Source organism: Alosa sapidissima, chromosome 3, assembly GCF_018492685.1.
Source record: "Alosa sapidissima isolate fAloSap1 chromosome 3, fAloSap1.pri, whole genome shotgun sequence".
In the NCBI taxonomy this organism is placed as follows: Eukaryota; Metazoa; Chordata; class Actinopteri; order Clupeiformes; family Clupeidae; genus Alosa; species Alosa sapidissima.
Window position 1 is genome coordinate 17,740,784 of NC_055959.1, and position 18,301 is coordinate 17,759,084.

The window sequence follows — 18,301 nt, forward strand, 5'->3', positions numbered from 1 at the left end:
TCTTAAAGTTAACTCCTCAATATCTATGAAAAAATTTAAGTAATCTCAAGTCATTTGACTCAAGTCTAAGTCAAGTCTCAAATCATGAATATCAAGTCAATGTCAAGTCAAGTCCTTTATAAATGTTGATCAAGCAAGTTTCAAGTCTTAAAAATGGGGACTTGAGTCAGGTCAAGTCATGTGACTCGTGTCTCCAGTGTCTGTTGCCTCCCACTGAGGGTTGGAAGACGCAGAGTGAACATGCAGACGCGTCTGTACAAATATGCATACACTTTTGATGTCTTCTGTTTTTTGTGGTTCCTCAGGTGATGGGTTTCTTTCCGCTTGTCACGTAAGCTTTTACTGCCTTCAGCACACTGAAGTCACTTGGCAACTCCTGCGAGGTAGGCTTTCATTTTGAACATAAAGAGTTATTCTATTCCAGTGAGTTATCGGTTAAATTTAATTTAATTAGATTTAGTGTAATGCTTTTTGCAGTAATTCAAATTTAGCCAAGTCTCTTTCATTTCCTAACTTCACATAAACTACATCACCATTTCCAAAAAAGTTGGGATGCTGTTTAAAATGTAAATAAAAACAGATATTGTATTGTTTTGAGTTTTTTTGGGAGGTTGGAAAATGTTCATTTTGAACACGTCTCATAAGAAGTTGGGACAGGGGCATGTTTGACACTGTGATGCTTCAATTCTTGTTTTGGAGTTTTGATAATGATATATTGTCCCATTCTTATCAAATTTATGATTTCAGTTCCTCAACAGTAAGGGGTCTTCTTAATCATGTTTTTCATTTCATGACCCACCCGATGTATGTGACAGGTCTGGACCATAGGCAGGCCATTTTAGTATCTGGACTCTTAGGCTACTATGAAGCCATACTGTTGTAATGTGTGTAGAATGCAGTTTGCCCTTGTGTTCCTAAAAAAATATTCAAGGTCTTCCCTGAACCTGAATATTGTCTGGTTACAGCATGTGTTGCTCAAAACCTGTATTTATCAGTCAGCATTAATCGTGCCTTTCCAGTTGTAAAAGCTTCCCCTGCCGTAGGCACTAATGCACCCCCATACCATCATAGATGGTGGCTTTTGAACTGTGCACTAATAACAAGTAGGACGGTCCCTCTCCTCTTTAGCCCGGTGGATGCAGAGTCCACGGTTTCCAAAAAGAAATTCAAATTTGATTGGTATAACCACTTTTTCACTTTGCCTTAGTCCACCTTAAATGAGCTCAGGCCCTGCTCTGTAAAAACCTGTGTGGGTAAACCTAAGCAGATTTTCTAAAACCGTAAACCGAATAAGCTTATAGACAGGTTTGCTCGCATGCAACAGCACCCAATGACCTAAGCAGATTTCAAGTTAACTCCTCAATATCTATGAAAAAATTAAAGTCATCTCAAGTCATTTGACTCAAGTCTAAGTCAAGTCAATGTCAAGTCAATGTCAAGTCAAGTCTTTTATAAATGTTGATCATGCAAGTCAAGTCCTAAAAATTGGGACTTTTTGTTGGGAATTGGGAAGACGCAGAGTGAACACCTGCAGGCGTGTCTGTACACACATATAAATGCATAAAATTTGCTTGTCTTTTGTTTTACTTGGTTCCTGAGCTGGATTTCTTTCCACTTGTCACTTAAGCTTTACTGTCTTTTGCACACCGAAGTCACTTGGCGTCTCCAGCGAGGTAGGCTTTCATTATGAACATAAAGAGTTATTCTTTTCCAGCAAGTTTTGGGTTAATTTAATTAGAATTAAATGCAAAACAAATGTTTAACCAAATAACTTGAAGCCTCACACTTTCTCTTGTAGATGGTTATTAACTTGTACAATGGGTTTGCCACACAAACTGGATTTTCTGGGATTTTCTCTTAGAGTGACTGTCCAGATAATTAATAATCGGTGAAAACGAACTTCTGATTAGAATTTCTAGTTTCAAATGAAACCTTATGGTTTTCTTCTGCTGCTATTCGGTTGTCTTCTTGGTTGTGTTTTTACATCAAATCATGTGTAGCCTACGTACATGGATATAAAAGGCATGCTTTTTGTTGATTAGCAACCGGGTTTACCTATTAAATCTGTATTTAATGTGGAAAGAGACAGCAGCAGGGAAGGGAGTCTAGTGCGAGTGGGAGTGTCTGCATCAAGGAGTGTATCAGGGGAAATATAGGTAAGAGACAATAGCAAATGTTTCAACACCCAACAATGTCCCAGATTGTCACAAATGAAATGTGGCAACCATACCACCTGCCGTGGTATTTGTTCCAGTGCTAACTCTCTCTCTCTCTCTCACACACACATTTTCTATGCATCTCCCACTTCACAAGAAAAATAAAATTAATATTAATATGAAATTATGTTTCAAAAATTACCTCAGGTTATCAGATAACTGTCAGCTAGCTATATTAGACAGAAAGTTGGTTATTGTCAATATATTGCTCAAATATAGTAGCTTGTAATCAATTGATTATATTTTATTGCTCCACAATTGATTTTGCTTTCTCTAGTTGTTTACTTTTGTCATTGCTTTGACAGGGTGAGGGCATTTTACCCACCCACCCACAACGTTTTTGTTGTTGTTGTTGCTGTTAAAATACTAATTAATTGTAAACTCTGGACAGTTTTCATATTTTGTGTATAATGCATAACTTTGTCACTCAAACCTAGGATAGCAATCCTAGACATAGCTCATGGGATAGCAATCCTAGACATAGCACATCTCTACACATAGCTATTTTTTTTTTTTACAGTAATATCCCATATTCCTTAAGGGGGGTGTTTTCCCCCACTCTACCCTATAGTAAAGGAGTATATCATCAAACAATCAACAATCTGATACTCACCCAGAAAAATTATAATGACCATGACAATGACAGCCCCCACAAGGTCTCATTCCAACAAAACTGTAGCTAGTCCGCTATAGCATCTTCCTCTGTACCTCATTATTGACAACACATTTTGCGAGCTTTACTTACAGTGGCATTGAGGCTACACAAGGCATTTTGTTGAGTCGTCAGCCAACTGATTGAGTCTGAGACTCAGTGGCGATTCTATACATTTTTAACAAGGGTGGCCCTAGTGGAGCACTGATTAATTCAAGGGTGGCATGAGGCAAAACATTCAGATATATAGAAACAGGCTCAAGATGTTAAATTAGCACAAATACATTAGGAAAACATGCACCAAACACCATACTCATCAATTGAAGGACAAAGTACTCTCACATAAAATGTCTTTGTATTTGAATAAAATGCAAATACAAATAAACAAACATATTAAATCTAAGTTGTCTATCAGTGGGTTATGCTGTGCTAAAACAAATTCCATCATGGGGACATTAAAATATATTTTATTATATATCTATGGCCTATTTTTGTAGCTGTTAAAATAATTTGACCTGCTTTTTTTGTCTGAGCTGGCAAAGAGCTATAACAAAGTAATCCAAAATCAACAAACACCTCTCAACTAAATGCTTAAAATACTTTTGTATGAAATAAACACCAATTAAAGACTAACCTTAATCTAATCATAATGTTGCATTCATAATGCTACAGACCCCAAGGCTCAATCCCATTTGACATTCTTCCCCTTCCCCTAGCCTACCCCTTGTCCCTCGAAACAGAGTGGCAATACATAGGGGTGAGAATATTCCCCTTGGGTATAGGACACCATGCACTAGCCTATAGGGGACAGCTGGGACGATCAAAACACGTTTTAATTACACGTAATTTACAAAGAGACCACACCGAAAATTAATATTTTGTCACTAGCAATAACTTACATCTGTCTTTTGTCAAATACAGTTGCACTTTCAGCTCTGAACAAAACTGTTCAGGAATTCTTTAAGCAAAAGTGGAACACAATGTTTCATTTATCCCTCCTGGCCGGGACGAATAAAACAGGCATGGGGGACGAAATAAACATACAGTTTAGCCTAAGCTACCTAAACTTCCCAAAATTGTAATATTTCACAACAAATCCTTGACTGGTTGAATGGTCACTAGAATTCATATCGCTACCTGTAGCCTAGCCTAGATGCGACGAGTGTTTATGAGTGAGCTTGATGAACCATAAATGAAAAGTTGTCGTAACATTACACCAGGCTTGGAATTTCATAATTTTAGGGGCAAGGCAACTTGGCCTTCAGTTGGGCATGTTTGGCAGGGGGCACAAAGGCCACACGTCAGGGCACCAAGGCCAAAGTTAACTATAAAATGATCAAAGTTGTATTTAGTCTATTCACAGCAGTAGACCTGCATCACTGTATGAAACATGACAAAAACATGAAACATGACATATTAACTGTAAATCATCTGATTTTAATATTTACAGATATCTAGGCTGTATTTATCATTTATGTTTTATTTGGCCTGCTATGAAATTTAAAGCCCAAAGTTGAAGACATGCATGTAGAAATTTACTGCAAATTCAAAACCGGATTACTCTGGAATTGCTATCTGTAGAGGGGGATGCTTTACACCTCTGTGTTCGGTAAGGTCTGCTTATTCTGATATGTTTGTAGGTATTGTTTGTATATGGGAAGAGTTCGCAAAGCATTCCACTGAGATGAATGGGTAGGGAGATGGGCGCAGACTAATATGATTAAATTAAAGTTACTTTTCTCGCGAACCGTTTATCACAGCAACTAGTGGCTAACATCGTTTAAGCTAAGAAAAAGCTCTTTCATGTGATGTGATACATGTAATGTCTGTGTGATGAGTAGGCTACTTCGCGAGTAGTTCAACAGAGAAGAATGGGTGAATTTGGACGCTCTTTCTTGCCGTGCGCTGTCACTTTCTCCACTGCGTAAAAGACTAAATTAATTTGCGCTGTGAATGCTAAGATTATTTTGACAGGCCATAGGTTAAATGAAAATCGCTATTAGTCGGATGCAAAGCAGAATATTGAAAGAAGGGGGCACCAAGGCCACAGTGGCCTGTGAACCTCCGATTTTCAAACCTTGATTAGGACAGTATTATCATTAAACGCTTTTACAAAAGTAGGCCCACAGTTAATACTTAAAGGAGAATTCCGGTGTGATATTGACCTAAAGTGTGTTGAAACATGATACTGAGTGTGAACATATGTCTCATAGCTCACCTCGGCTTGTCCCCTGCACTCAGAAATCTGGCGCTAGTTAGCCAATGCTACCAACAGTGTTTCGTTGCGGTGCGGATCAGATTCCAAAAATAATTCAGTGGAAATGCATGGATTCAGTTGCTTCCAGTAGCAGTAACTGGAATCCATGCATTTCCACAGAATTATTTTTGGAATCTGATCCCTTATCATACCTGTTTGTTCGTACTCGTTGCTCGACTTATCGTGACTAAATTCAAGATGGCGTTGAACGGTAAAATTCCTTAAGATACTGTCTGTATAAATCATCTTGTAAATAAACTACCAGTGCTTTTTCAAAGTTTTCCATGTCTCGTTTTAAATGTCAAGGCCCTCGGAAGTCTACCAATGAAGTATGGAGCTACTTTGAGCCTCGTAAATGGTGTAAAACAGTGATTTATTTGCATGGCTAGGCCGATGCCCGAGGCACCAGAATGAAACACTGTTGGTAGCATTGGCTAACTAGCGCCAGATTTCTGAGTGCAGGGGACAAGCCGAGGTGAGCTATGAGACATACGTTCACACTCGGTATCATGTTTCAACACACTTTAGGTCAAAATCACACCGGAATTATCCTTTAATGACCTAGCAAATGTTGGCTGGGTAGGCTAGGTACAATAAGCAGGTAGGAAAATTAGTCTAAGATGATGTGATTCAACAGACGCAACTTGTGTGATTAGATAAATAGGCACTGGCGGATGTGATGGGTAAATAGATATCTTTGCGTGTTAGCACAAGCAGTAGCCTGTAGGCCTAAACTCACATGCTAAAAACAATTCATGTATAATGGCAAGCGTGTTTGCCACTTTCCGAAGTCTGTCTGATCGAATTTCAAGGTGGCCTGTGCCACCCACCCATGCCCTATGGTAGGGTACATACTGAACATGGTCACTGCAGTGTTCATGGGCGCTTTTTTCCCCCTCCCTTTTGGTTTTCGTTTATGGCCCGCAAAGGAAACAAGTGGTTCCGTTTACGGAATCTGCTTCCGGGCTCAACCGTCGTCCTATTCATAAGCATTGATATAGAACGGTGATTAAACTTTTTTTTTCAGGTTTACTTCATGTATCCCATTATTCAGAAATAATAACCACCCCACCAGCCAATCAGAAAATAGTATTTCTTCTCTCTGGATGATAATCAAATACATGTATACATGTAATTGCGTGCACAATATTTCTTAAGCGGTGACAGACTTAATCAAACTTTGTATAGCTAATCACTTTGCACAATATCGCCCTGGTCGCTGGAAGGTGGATGGATGGATTGTAGCATAGTTCATCACTAAAAAGGCTACATGAACTGATTGCATCAACTGCATGGATTCTAAGGTGAAGGTCACTTAAATACCTACTTCTTTGTTAAAGTTCTATTCACATATCCCATTGCTCACATGTTGACAGATTCGGTTTTTGTCATGACAAGTTAGGGTTAGGGTTAGTGTTAGTGTCATTCGTTTTTTGTTTATGACAAGTTAGGGTTAGTGTTAGTGAGTCAGCCCTATGTTCCCACAGTCCTATGTTCCCACATTTCTAAGATTTTTCTCAAAATTAGGCCCTGTTCCCACAGTTCCCATAAGACGTTTCTCAAAATGAAACCCTATGTTTCCACATTTCTAGGACATTTTCAAAATTAGGGTTAGGGTTAGAAATGGTTAGGGTTAGGGTTAAGTTGGGGACATGGGGCTGTGGGAACATAGACACACTCCCAGTGTTAGGGTTATGTCACTCTTATATAGATACCTTCAAGTAAAGTGTTACCCACAATGCTTTGCATTAAGTTTGTTATCATCTAACTTTTTTCAATCACACTGCACAAACAAATAATTATAGAAATACCGGATAAAACTATACATTTGTTTTGAAATCAGATTTCAGATTTTACAGGATTACTGGAACAAAAAAGCAGGTTTGACCATGAGTTTGTCAGCCATTACCTTTCTGGCAGCTGTCTACCTGGCCCTCATACCCCAAACTACCCAGTCATGCACCAGAGGCTCCCCTCGCGAGTGCAAAGAGGCCGAGTTTGCTCCAGGATCCAACCTGGCCGGTGAAGGCTTCGACATCACCAAGATGCAGCGCAAGGGAGCCTTTGTCATCGACATGAACCTATGGAGACGTGAAAACAACACCTGCATGCTGTGCAGGAACCCGTATCAAGAGGGCAAGATGCAGAAAGTCCCAGCAGCTGTGGTGGACTGGAGACCCAATCAGAAATGCAGCATGAAGGTGGCCAGCTCACTGTACCAGTCCAGTGAGTCCCTGGTCAGTTCCAGTGCGTCCAGTGTGGAGAACAACTGGAAAGTTGGTTTGAATTTAGGATCTGCATCTCTGATGCTTGCTGGCACTAACTCCAAGTTGTCTGAGTACTCAATGGAGAAGACAAAAAGGGACAAATTCACATTTTCCCAACAGAAGATGTCATGTAGCTACTACAGGTACAGTCAGATCTTCATTTATCCACAACAGTCACCGCCGGGCTGTCATATTGATGTTGTAGAGTGTACAAGCAAAAAAGAAATCGCATTAAGATATAAAGAAGACCAACATTTGAAGACTGATTTTAAAGATAAACTTTGCTCTTCTCTCCTATTTTAACATGCACAGCTACCGAGTCTCCAACCAACCCCGACTACACCCCGAGTTTCAGTCTGCCATTAATCAACTTTCAAAGAAATACACCAGGAAGACCAAGCACGCTTTCTACAAACTTATCAATAACTTTGGCACCCATTTCATACCTAAAGTAAGTGTGACAGCCATACACAGGCAAACACAAAAACCAACATGGACCATGGAGAAAATAGACTGTGGAGTGATAGGCATGGATGGATAATGAGATTATGTCTGATGCACAGGTGACTCTGGGCGGGATGGTACAGTCGGTGACCAGCATTAGGCAGTGCATGGCCTCTTTACAGGGCCTGAGCTCAGACGAGATCAAGATGTGTCTCGACGTGGAGGCTGAAGCCAGTATTGCAGGAAGAGGCACAGCAAGGGCTGAGACGAAGCACTGTCAGGAGGCGAAGGACAAGATAGAGAGCAAGAACAGCTTCTCCAGCAGCTTCAGTGACAGGTGAGCCTGGAATATTTTGGATGACTTGAGGAATTTTTAATTAAACGTTACTTAAATATTTCAAAAACAACTGAATGAAAGTCCAGGGCAGGGGCATTATGCAAAGTAAAATGTTGGGTGGGCATTATTAATGTGCGTGTTTGTGTTTTGTGTGTGGGGGTGCATAAAATATTATAATAATTATGCAATTATCTTACATTTGTCAACACTTTAAGTAGATTATTTTAAAACTTAAAAGGTGCGGGTGGGCATGTGCCCAACTATAGCTTCAGTAGCCTAGGGTCTCATTGTTTTATTTTTTTGTTTTCCCCCCCCCCAATTCATCCGTAAGGTTCACAGAGGTCTTTGGTGGTCACACCACTGAACCTGACCTTCTCTTCTCTGCAGACAAAGACCCGGCCGCCTACAAGGAGTGGCTCTCCTCCCTGCCACTCAACCCCGACATGATCTCCTATTCACTGGCTCCCCTTCACGAGTTGCTGTCCCCTAACCTTCCAGTGAGAAAAGAACTACGCAAAGCAATTAAGCATTACATTTTAGAGAGTGGACTCTGGCAGAACTGCTCTGAGCCCTGCAAGTCTGGTGTCAAAAGAAACCCAAAGGAGTCCTGTGTTTGCAGTTGCCATGGTGATCCTGGTGTAGGTAGTGACTGTTGTCCTGTTAAACGCGGTCTCGCACGGGTCATTATCACTGCAGTGAGGGCCTCTGGGTTGTGGGGCGACACCACCTCAGCTACAGATGCTTACGTGAAGGTCTTCAACTCTCAGAACATGCAACTGGCACGAACCCATGTGATTTGGAACAACAACTCACCTCAGTGGAACATGGCCTTTGATATCGGTGATGTCATTCTCTCTCAGACCAGCATGGTGAAGTTCGAGGTCTGGGACGAGGACAGCAAGTGGGATGACGACCTGCTCGGAACTTGCACAGTGAACCTCAAGGAAGGAACAAAGGAGGATGTGTGTCGCCTGAACCACGGAATGTTCTACTACAAACTCCAGGTGGTCTGTGGTCCAAGTCTGAGTGGCAAGTCCTGCTCTGAGTACGTGAGCTCTCCCATGAACGGTCACCTGGAGAGGCTGTATGTGTCTCGTCATGCCCGACCCGTACCAAAGGACATGCTTAAGAAAATGGGAGTCTTTGGGGATGAACATTAGCCCCTTCCTGACTATCACATTAAAAATGTGGGGCGGTGGTAGTGTAGTGGTTAAGGAGCTGGGCTAGCGTGCAGTAGCCTGAAAGTTGTCGGTTCAATTCCCGGGTTCCACCGTTGTGTCCTTGAGCAAGGCACTTAACCCCAAGTTGCTCTGGGGACAATGTGATCCAATGTAATATTGCTGACATATGTATGTCACTTTGGTCAAGAAGTGTCTGCTAAATGTAATGTAATGTAATGTAATGAACAGGGGCGACACTGACTACATACACGATCCTGCAGGACTTGACCTCTCTCCTCCGAGAAGTGGTCCAGAAAATGGCACCCACACAGCCCATGTACCCTCTTCAACAGCACACTCTCCAGTGGATGGGGTCAAAGCACACGCTAGTCCCACGACTATGGACAAGGGCCTTCATTCACAGACATTTGAAGCAGTCTTCCTATATCTGGCCGCTCAGCCAAACTGAGTAATCCGGGACAAAGGGCTTTGGTCAGACAGGTAACCAAGGACCCAATGGTCACTATGAATGAGATTCAGAGTTCCTTTGAGAAGATGAGAGAAGCGTAAAAAAGGACAAAATACTGTAAATTTGCCTAAATATAACACGTGCTCCTGATTTGAAATAATCTGGAACTTGACTTTCAGCAGTAGCAGAGGTGTCATCGTCATTCTAAATGGAAAATAACTCATCTTCTGTGGCTGAGTCTGTGCTGAGGTGGCGTGTTGGTGCTGGAAGGAATGCAAAGAACATATTATATTATCTGTCCATCTATCCACACACACATAACAAAGGGTCTGAATACTTATGTAAATGGAATATTACAGTTTTTTTTTAATTCAATCCATTTTGAGATGAGTCTGAAACATAACAAAATGTGGAAATTATTATTATGAGCATATTTACATTATGGGCCCTATCGTGCACCCAGCGCAACTTGGTGCAAAGCGTGACGCAAGTTTTATACATATTGTACACCCAGACAGTGATGAATTTTCCACCATGCGCTCCATTTTATTAAACCTTACGCCCAGTGGTGTGGTAATTAACAACATAAGGTGTGATCTGTCGCAGTGTTTTTTTCTATTCTATTCTATTCTATTTCTAACTATTCCCTGGACACCATTCCCTGGAACCACGATGACAATCTATAAACCAACATAGCAAACAACATGATTACCCTAGCAACCAGCATAGCAACCATTGAAATAAAGCATCTATGTCAGTTTCCATAGCAACCAACATGATTATACGAGAAAACCACTATAGTAACTCATTTATTTCTGATAGTAGCCACCATGGATACTCTATCAACAACCTAGCAACGACCTCAAGTACCCTAGCAACAACCTAGCAACCACTTTCACAGTTAAAACCTAGCAACCAACATATCATCCAACATGATTACCCTAGCAACCAGCCTAGCAACCACTTGAATTACTATAGCAATCACCACAACTACCCTAGCAACACCCTAGCAACCATCTTAATTGCCCTTGCAACAACATGGCAACCACCAGTATAATGTCAACCTAGCAACCATCATAGTAACCAACATGATTACCCTAGCAACCATCATAGCAACTGTTTTATTTTGCATATCAACCACCATATGTTCCCTAGCAACAACCTAGCAACCATCTGAATTATCCTAGCAACAACCTAGCAACCATCACTATAATGTCAACCTAGCAACCACCATAGCAACCAACATGATTACCCTTGCAACCAGCATAGAAACCACTTTATTTGGCATAGCAACCATCATATGTACACCATTGTAACTATCTCTGTAACTATCTCTGTATTATCTCTTTTTACTCTGTATGATATTTTACATCATATGTTTTGCATTTTCATGCACTGGTAATTCCCTGGAATTACATTTTCTAGTTTTAATTATTATTTATCTATTTATATATTCCTCTGTAAATCCTATTTAAAGGAATCGTATGTAAGAAATGAATTTCAATTAATCATAAAATGGCCCTGATATGTCACTAGACATTAAGAAATCATGTTCATTTCAAATACTTATATCACCGACAACAGTAGTCCGGCTAGGATATTGTCATTTTTAAAGTGAAGTTTCAGCCCTCAACTGATGTTGATGTTGTGTTTTGTCATGTCATGTTGTGTTTTGGCCTGATGCGCCACCCTCCACTTGGCAACCTCGAGTCAGGGGGGAGGGGGAGGGGATACATCTCTCTACAGTAATTTGAAAGTTGCTAGGTTGTTGCTACAGTAGGTAATGGTGGTTGCTAGGTTGTTGCTAGGGTACTTGAGGTCGTTGCTAGGTTGTCAATACTGGGACCAAAACTATTTATTATATATATAAATGACATAAGTAATGCTTCTATGATCCTGAAAAATTTGATTTTTGCTGATGACACAAATATATTCTGTGAAGGAGAGAACCTCAAACAGTTGTTAGAGGTTGTCTCTACTGAGTTAACCCAGTTGAAATTGTAGTTTAATATAAATAGATTATCACTCAATGTAAAGAAAACCAAATTTATGTTTTTTGGCAAACGTAACACACAAGCAAACACACACATTGAACTAAAGATCGATAATATAAAAATCGAAAGGGTGTTTGAAAACTCCTTTCTAGGTGTAATGATAGACCACAAGCTCAGCTGGAAACCTCAGGTCACCCGTGTACACTCAAAATTGGCACGATGTGTAGGGATACTAGTCAAAGTAAGACATATATTGAATATAAAATCACTGCATACACTGTACTGTACACTGTTTTCCCCCTATTTGAGTTACTGTGTGGAAGTGAGGGGTAATACCTACAAAAGCACCAGACGATATGCACAATTAAAAAAAAGCAATAAGGATAGTTAATAATGTGGGGTACTATGAACACACTAACAAATTATTTCTGAAATTAAAAATATTAAAGTCTATGGATTTAAAAGATTTTAAAACTTAACAAATTGTATTTAAATCAAGAAACAGTCTACATCCAGGAAACATTCAAAGATGGTTTAGTGACAGACTAGGAGATTATAATTTAAGAGGGAGACTGAAACTGAGGCAACCAACGGTACACTCTACACTCAAAAGCAGGTGCATATCTGTCTGTGGGGTGAAGTTGTGGAACAATTTACCAGATAAGATCAAAGATTGCAAACATATTGCACAGTTTTAAAAGCATCTTAAATTATACACAATAGCAAAATATGAGATGTGTAAAAATATTCAGTGATGGAAATGACAAGTAGTTTACTATCAAGTAGTTTACTAAAAATTGTACTCATTAAAGGCTATGTATGTGTGTGTGTGTGTGTGGGTGTATGTATGATGAACATAGGAGTGATTTTAATCTTCAACGTAATATATATTATTTGTGAATATAAATAAACATGGGAGGTACAGTATGTCTGTTAAATGTGCAAGTATAAGAAAAAGGTTTGTAAATATATACTGTATATGTAAATACTTAACGTTGATCATGTAAAAGATTCATTTAACTGAAAGATGGGGGTAGGGACCTACAAGCTTTTGCTTCCCTCTACTCCTTTTTTTTTTTACAAAATGTGACTTTTCATTTTTATTTTTGTTGTCTATGTCTATGTTGATTCTTAAATATTTTATTTGTTAATGTCTACATGTTCAAGAAAATAAATGTACCAAATCCAAATCCAAAGTGATTGCAGTACCAGTTTTGGCCACAATCTTACATATGGTTCCTTTAAATCTTTATTCCTTCTACTCACATATGCTGTATTATCTACTTGTTTGTCTCACCTGTAAAGCACTTTGGGTCAACTCTTATTTCTACAAATAAAACTTTTGTTAACCATATTGATGTGTATAGCCCATCCGTACACTTCATGCATGGAGCAGTATAGTTTTGGTGAACAAAACAAGAATCACAGTATTCCCAGACCAGCTAGGCCTGTGATGATGTTCAATTTAGCCTACATGAATACACATTTTTATGAATACTAAATATTTAATGATTTAGGCAAATTTGCATGCCAAATCCATTTTACCAAAGGCTATGTGAGGGCATTAAAGATTTTCTATTAAAGCTAAGAAAAATTGAGTGTCCTAATTCAAAGGTCTGTTATGTTAGCAAATAGTATGAGAGTCTAGAGTAGGCCTGATCTAGAGAGAATTTATCAAACTAATGTTAGTTATTAATTAATGTTCAAACCCATACACACAACAAATATGTGAAATATATTTTCACAATATATTTTGAAATATATGTAAATATTCAAAATTGGCCCAAAAATATATTTTTGACACTTTTCTGTATGCCATTCCTGTATAGAACCCGTAACCCAATTACATGCCCATGTACATAGCATGTGACATTTTTGCAGATCAAAATGACATAAGCCTAATAGTTTTTTTGAGTTAAGGCTATATGTTTATTGTTAAGCTTATTGAATAATTTCCTGATAGAGAAGAAAAAAACCTTTTGTGGAATGATGCATCATAGTATAAAATTTGAAACAATCTCTAGCCTAAGTTACATCACGCTCTGTCTGCCACTCATCTGTATCTGATTTAAATTACATAAGCCAATAGTTTGATATACACAAATCTGCCGCAAACTCTATGGGCGCCGCCATCTTGCCTGCCGCCATTACTGCATGCCTGCGGAGTGTGACGGTGTGACACTTGCAGTGCCTTCTAATGGCTTTTCAATGAAAGTATCCTGTCAGAGAATATCTAATAGGAGATCCTGCTTATGAAAGAAAATGTCAGGTGAAAGGGAATATTGGGTAGATGATGTCAGGCAGTGGCCAAAACTTATATGAAGGTAATTTATTGACAACATAATGTATTAAGATGTGTATTAATTAATTACAACAATAAAACCGAACGCTGTTATTACTAGCTGTGTTGTTAATATGTTCACAAGCTTCAGAAGTTGCAAATAACTATTCGTCACGACCAGTTGTAGCAGTAAAATACATGTTCTTACAGGTATTCAGGATTATTTTATTAATCGTATGTATTTCATCCACTTTTGACGCACATCTTGGTCCTCCACTCGACCAGGAACTCTGTGTAATCTGTAAGGCCGTAAACATGGGCAGTCAATGTGCAATAAAGGTTTGTGAATTTCACAAACGGTTTAATTCCAGGCCTGTATTTTCGTACTGTTGTTAAAACAGCCGACCACACAACACGCTCTTCCCGGCATCACTGAACAACAAACATACTAAAAAAACTAAAGAAAAAGAAGAACATTTCGCATCTACAGCTAACGTCTGCTACAGCCACCTACGGGACCAACACGTTACTTCGCTACTTTCTTAGCAGCAAGGCAACGCAGTAATGGCGGCGCTGCTTTACTTCTTAAAATCATCTGGTCTGATGAAACGAGGACTAAACTATTTGGCCACAATTCCCAATGGCGTGTGTAAAAGAAACCAGGCACTGAGCTGCACTGATGGTTGTCCTTCTTTACCCTTCTCTTATCCTCTCAAAAGGAACTCTGGATATCATTCATAGTTACCATTGGGTCTTTGGTTACCTGTCTGACCCAAGGCCATCCGTCTCGGATTACTCAGTTTGGCTGAGCAGCCAGATCTAGGAAGACTGTTGGTTGTCCCAAACTTTTCCATTTGAGAATGATGGAGGCTACCGTGCTCTTGGGCTCTTGCAATGCTGCAGAAATGTTCTTGTATCCTTCCCCAGATCTGTGTCTTCACACAACCCTGTCTCACAGGTCTACGGACCATTCTCTTGACCTTGTGGCTTGGTTTTCTTGGTTTTGGTCTAGTGCAGTGGTTCTCAACCTTTTTTGAGCATCCTCTGGTGCCCATTTCTGCGCTGTTTTGGTTCTTCTGGAATTATAAGAAAATGTCCCTATAAGCCTATTTTATTATTAAGCAGATTTAGCCCACTGTTAGAAGCAATAGGAGACTGGTTGGGTAAAAAAAAAACACTACCACATCAGCATTGGTTGTAATGATTTTTGCACATTAAATCTAGGCAACAAGATGTGTCATATTATCATGGACAAAAATCAAGTGCACATCACGTGAACAACATATGCACATCACAACAATCCAACCAATCACAAAACAGTATCCGCGCGTGAGGCCTGTGTAGGCCTATACATATTTCGTATTTGATTAGCAATGGTCTTTTCGTGGAGACTACGGTCAGAGCAGCTGCAGAACAACAGCGAGCGGGGCTGGGGGACGTGACTCCGGGCGTGTGCAGGCCCGAACTGCACTGTATGACCACTGAGCATAGATAAACAGTAAAATGTAGCTGGGACGGTAGAGGGGTTAGAAACCCATGAATAAAAATAGCCTATTTATTTCAGGTAGCCTATTTTTGCACCAAAAATATGTGAAAACCATGAAAGTTTAAAATGTAAACAAAAAAACAAAACAAAAACTCTCACGTTACCAGCGCCCCCCTAGGTTGTACGAACGCCCCCCAGGCCCCCGTTGAGAAACCCTAGTCTAGTGTAACCAAGGCGAACTGAGCTAGCGTGCTAGTTGCCCGTGTAAATCCTCACACCCCTAACCTTAAGAACGCTTCTAACCGCTGAGTTGGAAGCCTGGGCTTTTGGCTCAGTGGTTAGAGCGTTCGTCTCCCATGCCGGTGTGTGTGTCAAGGCGGCGGGTTCGAGGCCCGTGAGTGGTGAATGAACTGACCTTGTTACACTAGGGCACTCATATTTTCATTCTATATTGATCTACTTTTGCACACAGCTTCACAGGACCTGGTGCTAGGGCTCAGTTGTGTTTCTAGGTGATATCAAGTGACCTAGAGGGCTGAAATGTGGTCAGTTCAGATATGCTTTTAATCTGGCAGAAAGAAAAAACTATATTCTAGCCTCTGTAACTCTGTGTCAGTACATCACACAGTTATTCTGACTGTTTCCTATGAAAACTACAGGTTCTCAGCTTTCAATATAGGTCAAACATTTGATGGTAGGCCCCAAAAGAGGTGGGAACAATGCCCTCGTAAATAGGCACAGTGGAATTTCAGGCAAAAACTTGAAATTTGTATTGGAATTCATGTGGTTAAACTTTAAAATATTTTTTACAAAACATTTTATCCCGGAAGACCATACCCCCGGATCACCTTTATGGGGGGGCATGTGCCCTAGTGCAGTTTTAGGTCTAGTGACACCCCTGGAACGTACATCAACTCACATAATTGGATTGCTTTGTTCATAGATATATAATAGTTCGGGAGAAAACACATTTTATTCAATCTAGGCACATTTCATAAGCATAAGCAAATTTGTACTCGAAGGCCATGAAAAGTCATGGAAATTTAATTCAAGGACATTGAAAAGTCATGGAAAGGTTTCGAAATTTGTCAGTGAAAATGGGTGGGAACCCTGAGTTGTCAAGTGTTTACCACCTATGCGTAGTTCCAAACACAATTAAATATGAGTGTCTTAAACAGTCATTTTTTTCCTTTTCAGTTGTTGTATGCCGTGGCTCACATCCTGTCACATGTTTATGCGTAGGCTATACTCGTTTGTAGAACATTGTGTGGAGGGGCTGTGGTTTCCACGTCTGTCTGTGTTGATGAGTCAAACACAGACAGACGTGTCAAGTGGTCCTGCATATGCAACACTTCTTATCTTATTCTTATCGGTCTATCAGCTGAGCTAAACCAGCTGTTCGCAGGACAGCCACAACAATGTCTATTTATACATCATGACAGCTTTGCAGAACATTTAAAAGCAACAAAACCTGGACCTTACACTGTTCCCACGCCTTTCACTGCATACTACTATCTGAATGTATTCAATTAGTTATTATTAAGTGAGTGGAAATGTGTGTTTTTGTTTATGAATAATGAAGAGTCAAAAATTTGGGGTGAAAAAAAAAACTGTTTAGTGTTTCATGTGCAGAAACCATCAAACAGCAGACTTCATGTCAAATTCAGCAAAGATACAGAGACAACACGGCACGCAACACTTAGGGGGCAACACAGAAGGAGGATGGTCAGACAAAAACAACACCACAATTACAAAAACAAACAAACAAAACAAAAAAAATCAACACACAAATGAATTAAAAGCACATAAAGACACATGACAGAAAACAGCTCAACACAAACACAGAGAACACAAGCGGGAATCAACACAAATTCACTTCTTGTTGCTGAGGCCTTGTCAATCAACCTGCAGTGAGACAGAGAGAAGTGTCAAACAAACTGAATGATAAAGTGTGCAGTTCTCTCTGACTTTTCTGGCAGTTCAACCATATATGTTTACTTAACTCATTGAATGCCAAATGCGTTGAGTGCCAAAAATGTAATATTATGTTTTTAGCTTTTTTTTTAAATTACGAAACTAGACACTCTAACACACTCTAACACATGTGATTTTGGGAACTCTGTGATGAATGGAAATGAAATATATGACGATCGAAAACTCATGAAAACGCACAATCTGGACATTTTCTCTGGACATTTTATCATAACTCGGTTGCCGCTTTGGGTCGAATCAGTGACGCATGCACGTAATCTCAAAACCAGGCCATTTTCGTGGGTCTATCACTAGGTGGCAGTCTCGCCAGGTCTCGCTGATCACTTCCCGGAAAGTTTACAGGCAACACTTAATATTTCATGAAAGACGTTATATCTCCATTTCTAGACAAAAACAGCGATTTTGATGAAAACTAGCCACTGTTTAGCTTGGGATTTCTCAGGAACAGAGGCGTATAGAAATACACTTTAACTGGGTAGCATAATATAAAAGGTGTGTGAATTTATTTTAACGTGCACCATTAAATCGAACAAATATCTCACCTTTGTAGCCATTGCCATAGTAGCCGTTCATACCATACTTGTTTCCGTCTTTGCCTCCTATAGAAAGAATAAAGCCATTTTGCAAGGTTAAATGTTTATCCTGTGTTTGACAGTTTAAATATGGCTATAGGACACAGGACTATAGGATCTGATCACAATAATACATCTTATTCAGTATGAGACAGTACCAGCATATGGGGCCCT

At 39.8% G+C, this 18,301-nt stretch overlaps 2 protein-coding genes across 19 annotated transcripts in view; one reads left to right on the forward strand and one right to left on the reverse strand.

Annotated features, from left to right (window-relative positions):
* Nucleotides 1-18,301, forward strand: part of LOC121704787 (perforin-1-like) — a 26,429-nt gene continuing 8,128 nt past the window's right edge. The window contains exons 1-6 of one of the 3 annotated variants that reach the window (XM_042085258.1): nt 1-383; nt 7,007-7,535; nt 7,705-7,843; nt 7,956-8,173; nt 8,505-9,382; nt 9,701-10,157. In XM_042085258.1, the coding sequence (XP_041941192.1) occupies nt 263-383; nt 7,007-7,535; nt 7,705-7,843; nt 7,956-8,173; nt 8,505-9,333 (1,836 nt within the window). In that variant the 5' untranslated portion in view covers nt 1-262 and the 3' untranslated portion in view covers nt 9,334-9,382; nt 9,701-10,157. Of the gene's footprint in view, nt 384-1,630; nt 1,674-7,006; nt 7,536-7,704; nt 7,844-7,955; nt 8,174-8,504; nt 9,383-9,700; nt 10,158-18,301 lie in introns of those variants that run through there. The other 2 variants (XM_042085259.1, XR_006030652.1) reach the window with 2 other exon arrangements.
* The window catches only part of LOC121704789 (glycine-rich cell wall structural protein), a 19,776-nt gene continuing 18,629 nt past the window's right edge, over nt 17,155-18,301 (reverse strand). For all 16 annotated transcript variants that reach the window (XM_042085270.1, XM_042085268.1, XM_042085260.1 and 13 more), the window contains 2 exons: nt 18,098-18,154; nt 17,155-17,468 (listed from right to left, as the gene is read on the reverse strand). In XM_042085270.1, the coding sequence (XP_041941204.1) occupies nt 17,464-17,468; nt 18,098-18,154 (62 nt within the window). In that variant the 3' untranslated portion in view covers nt 17,155-17,463. The remainder of the gene's footprint in view (nt 17,469-18,097; nt 18,155-18,301) is intronic.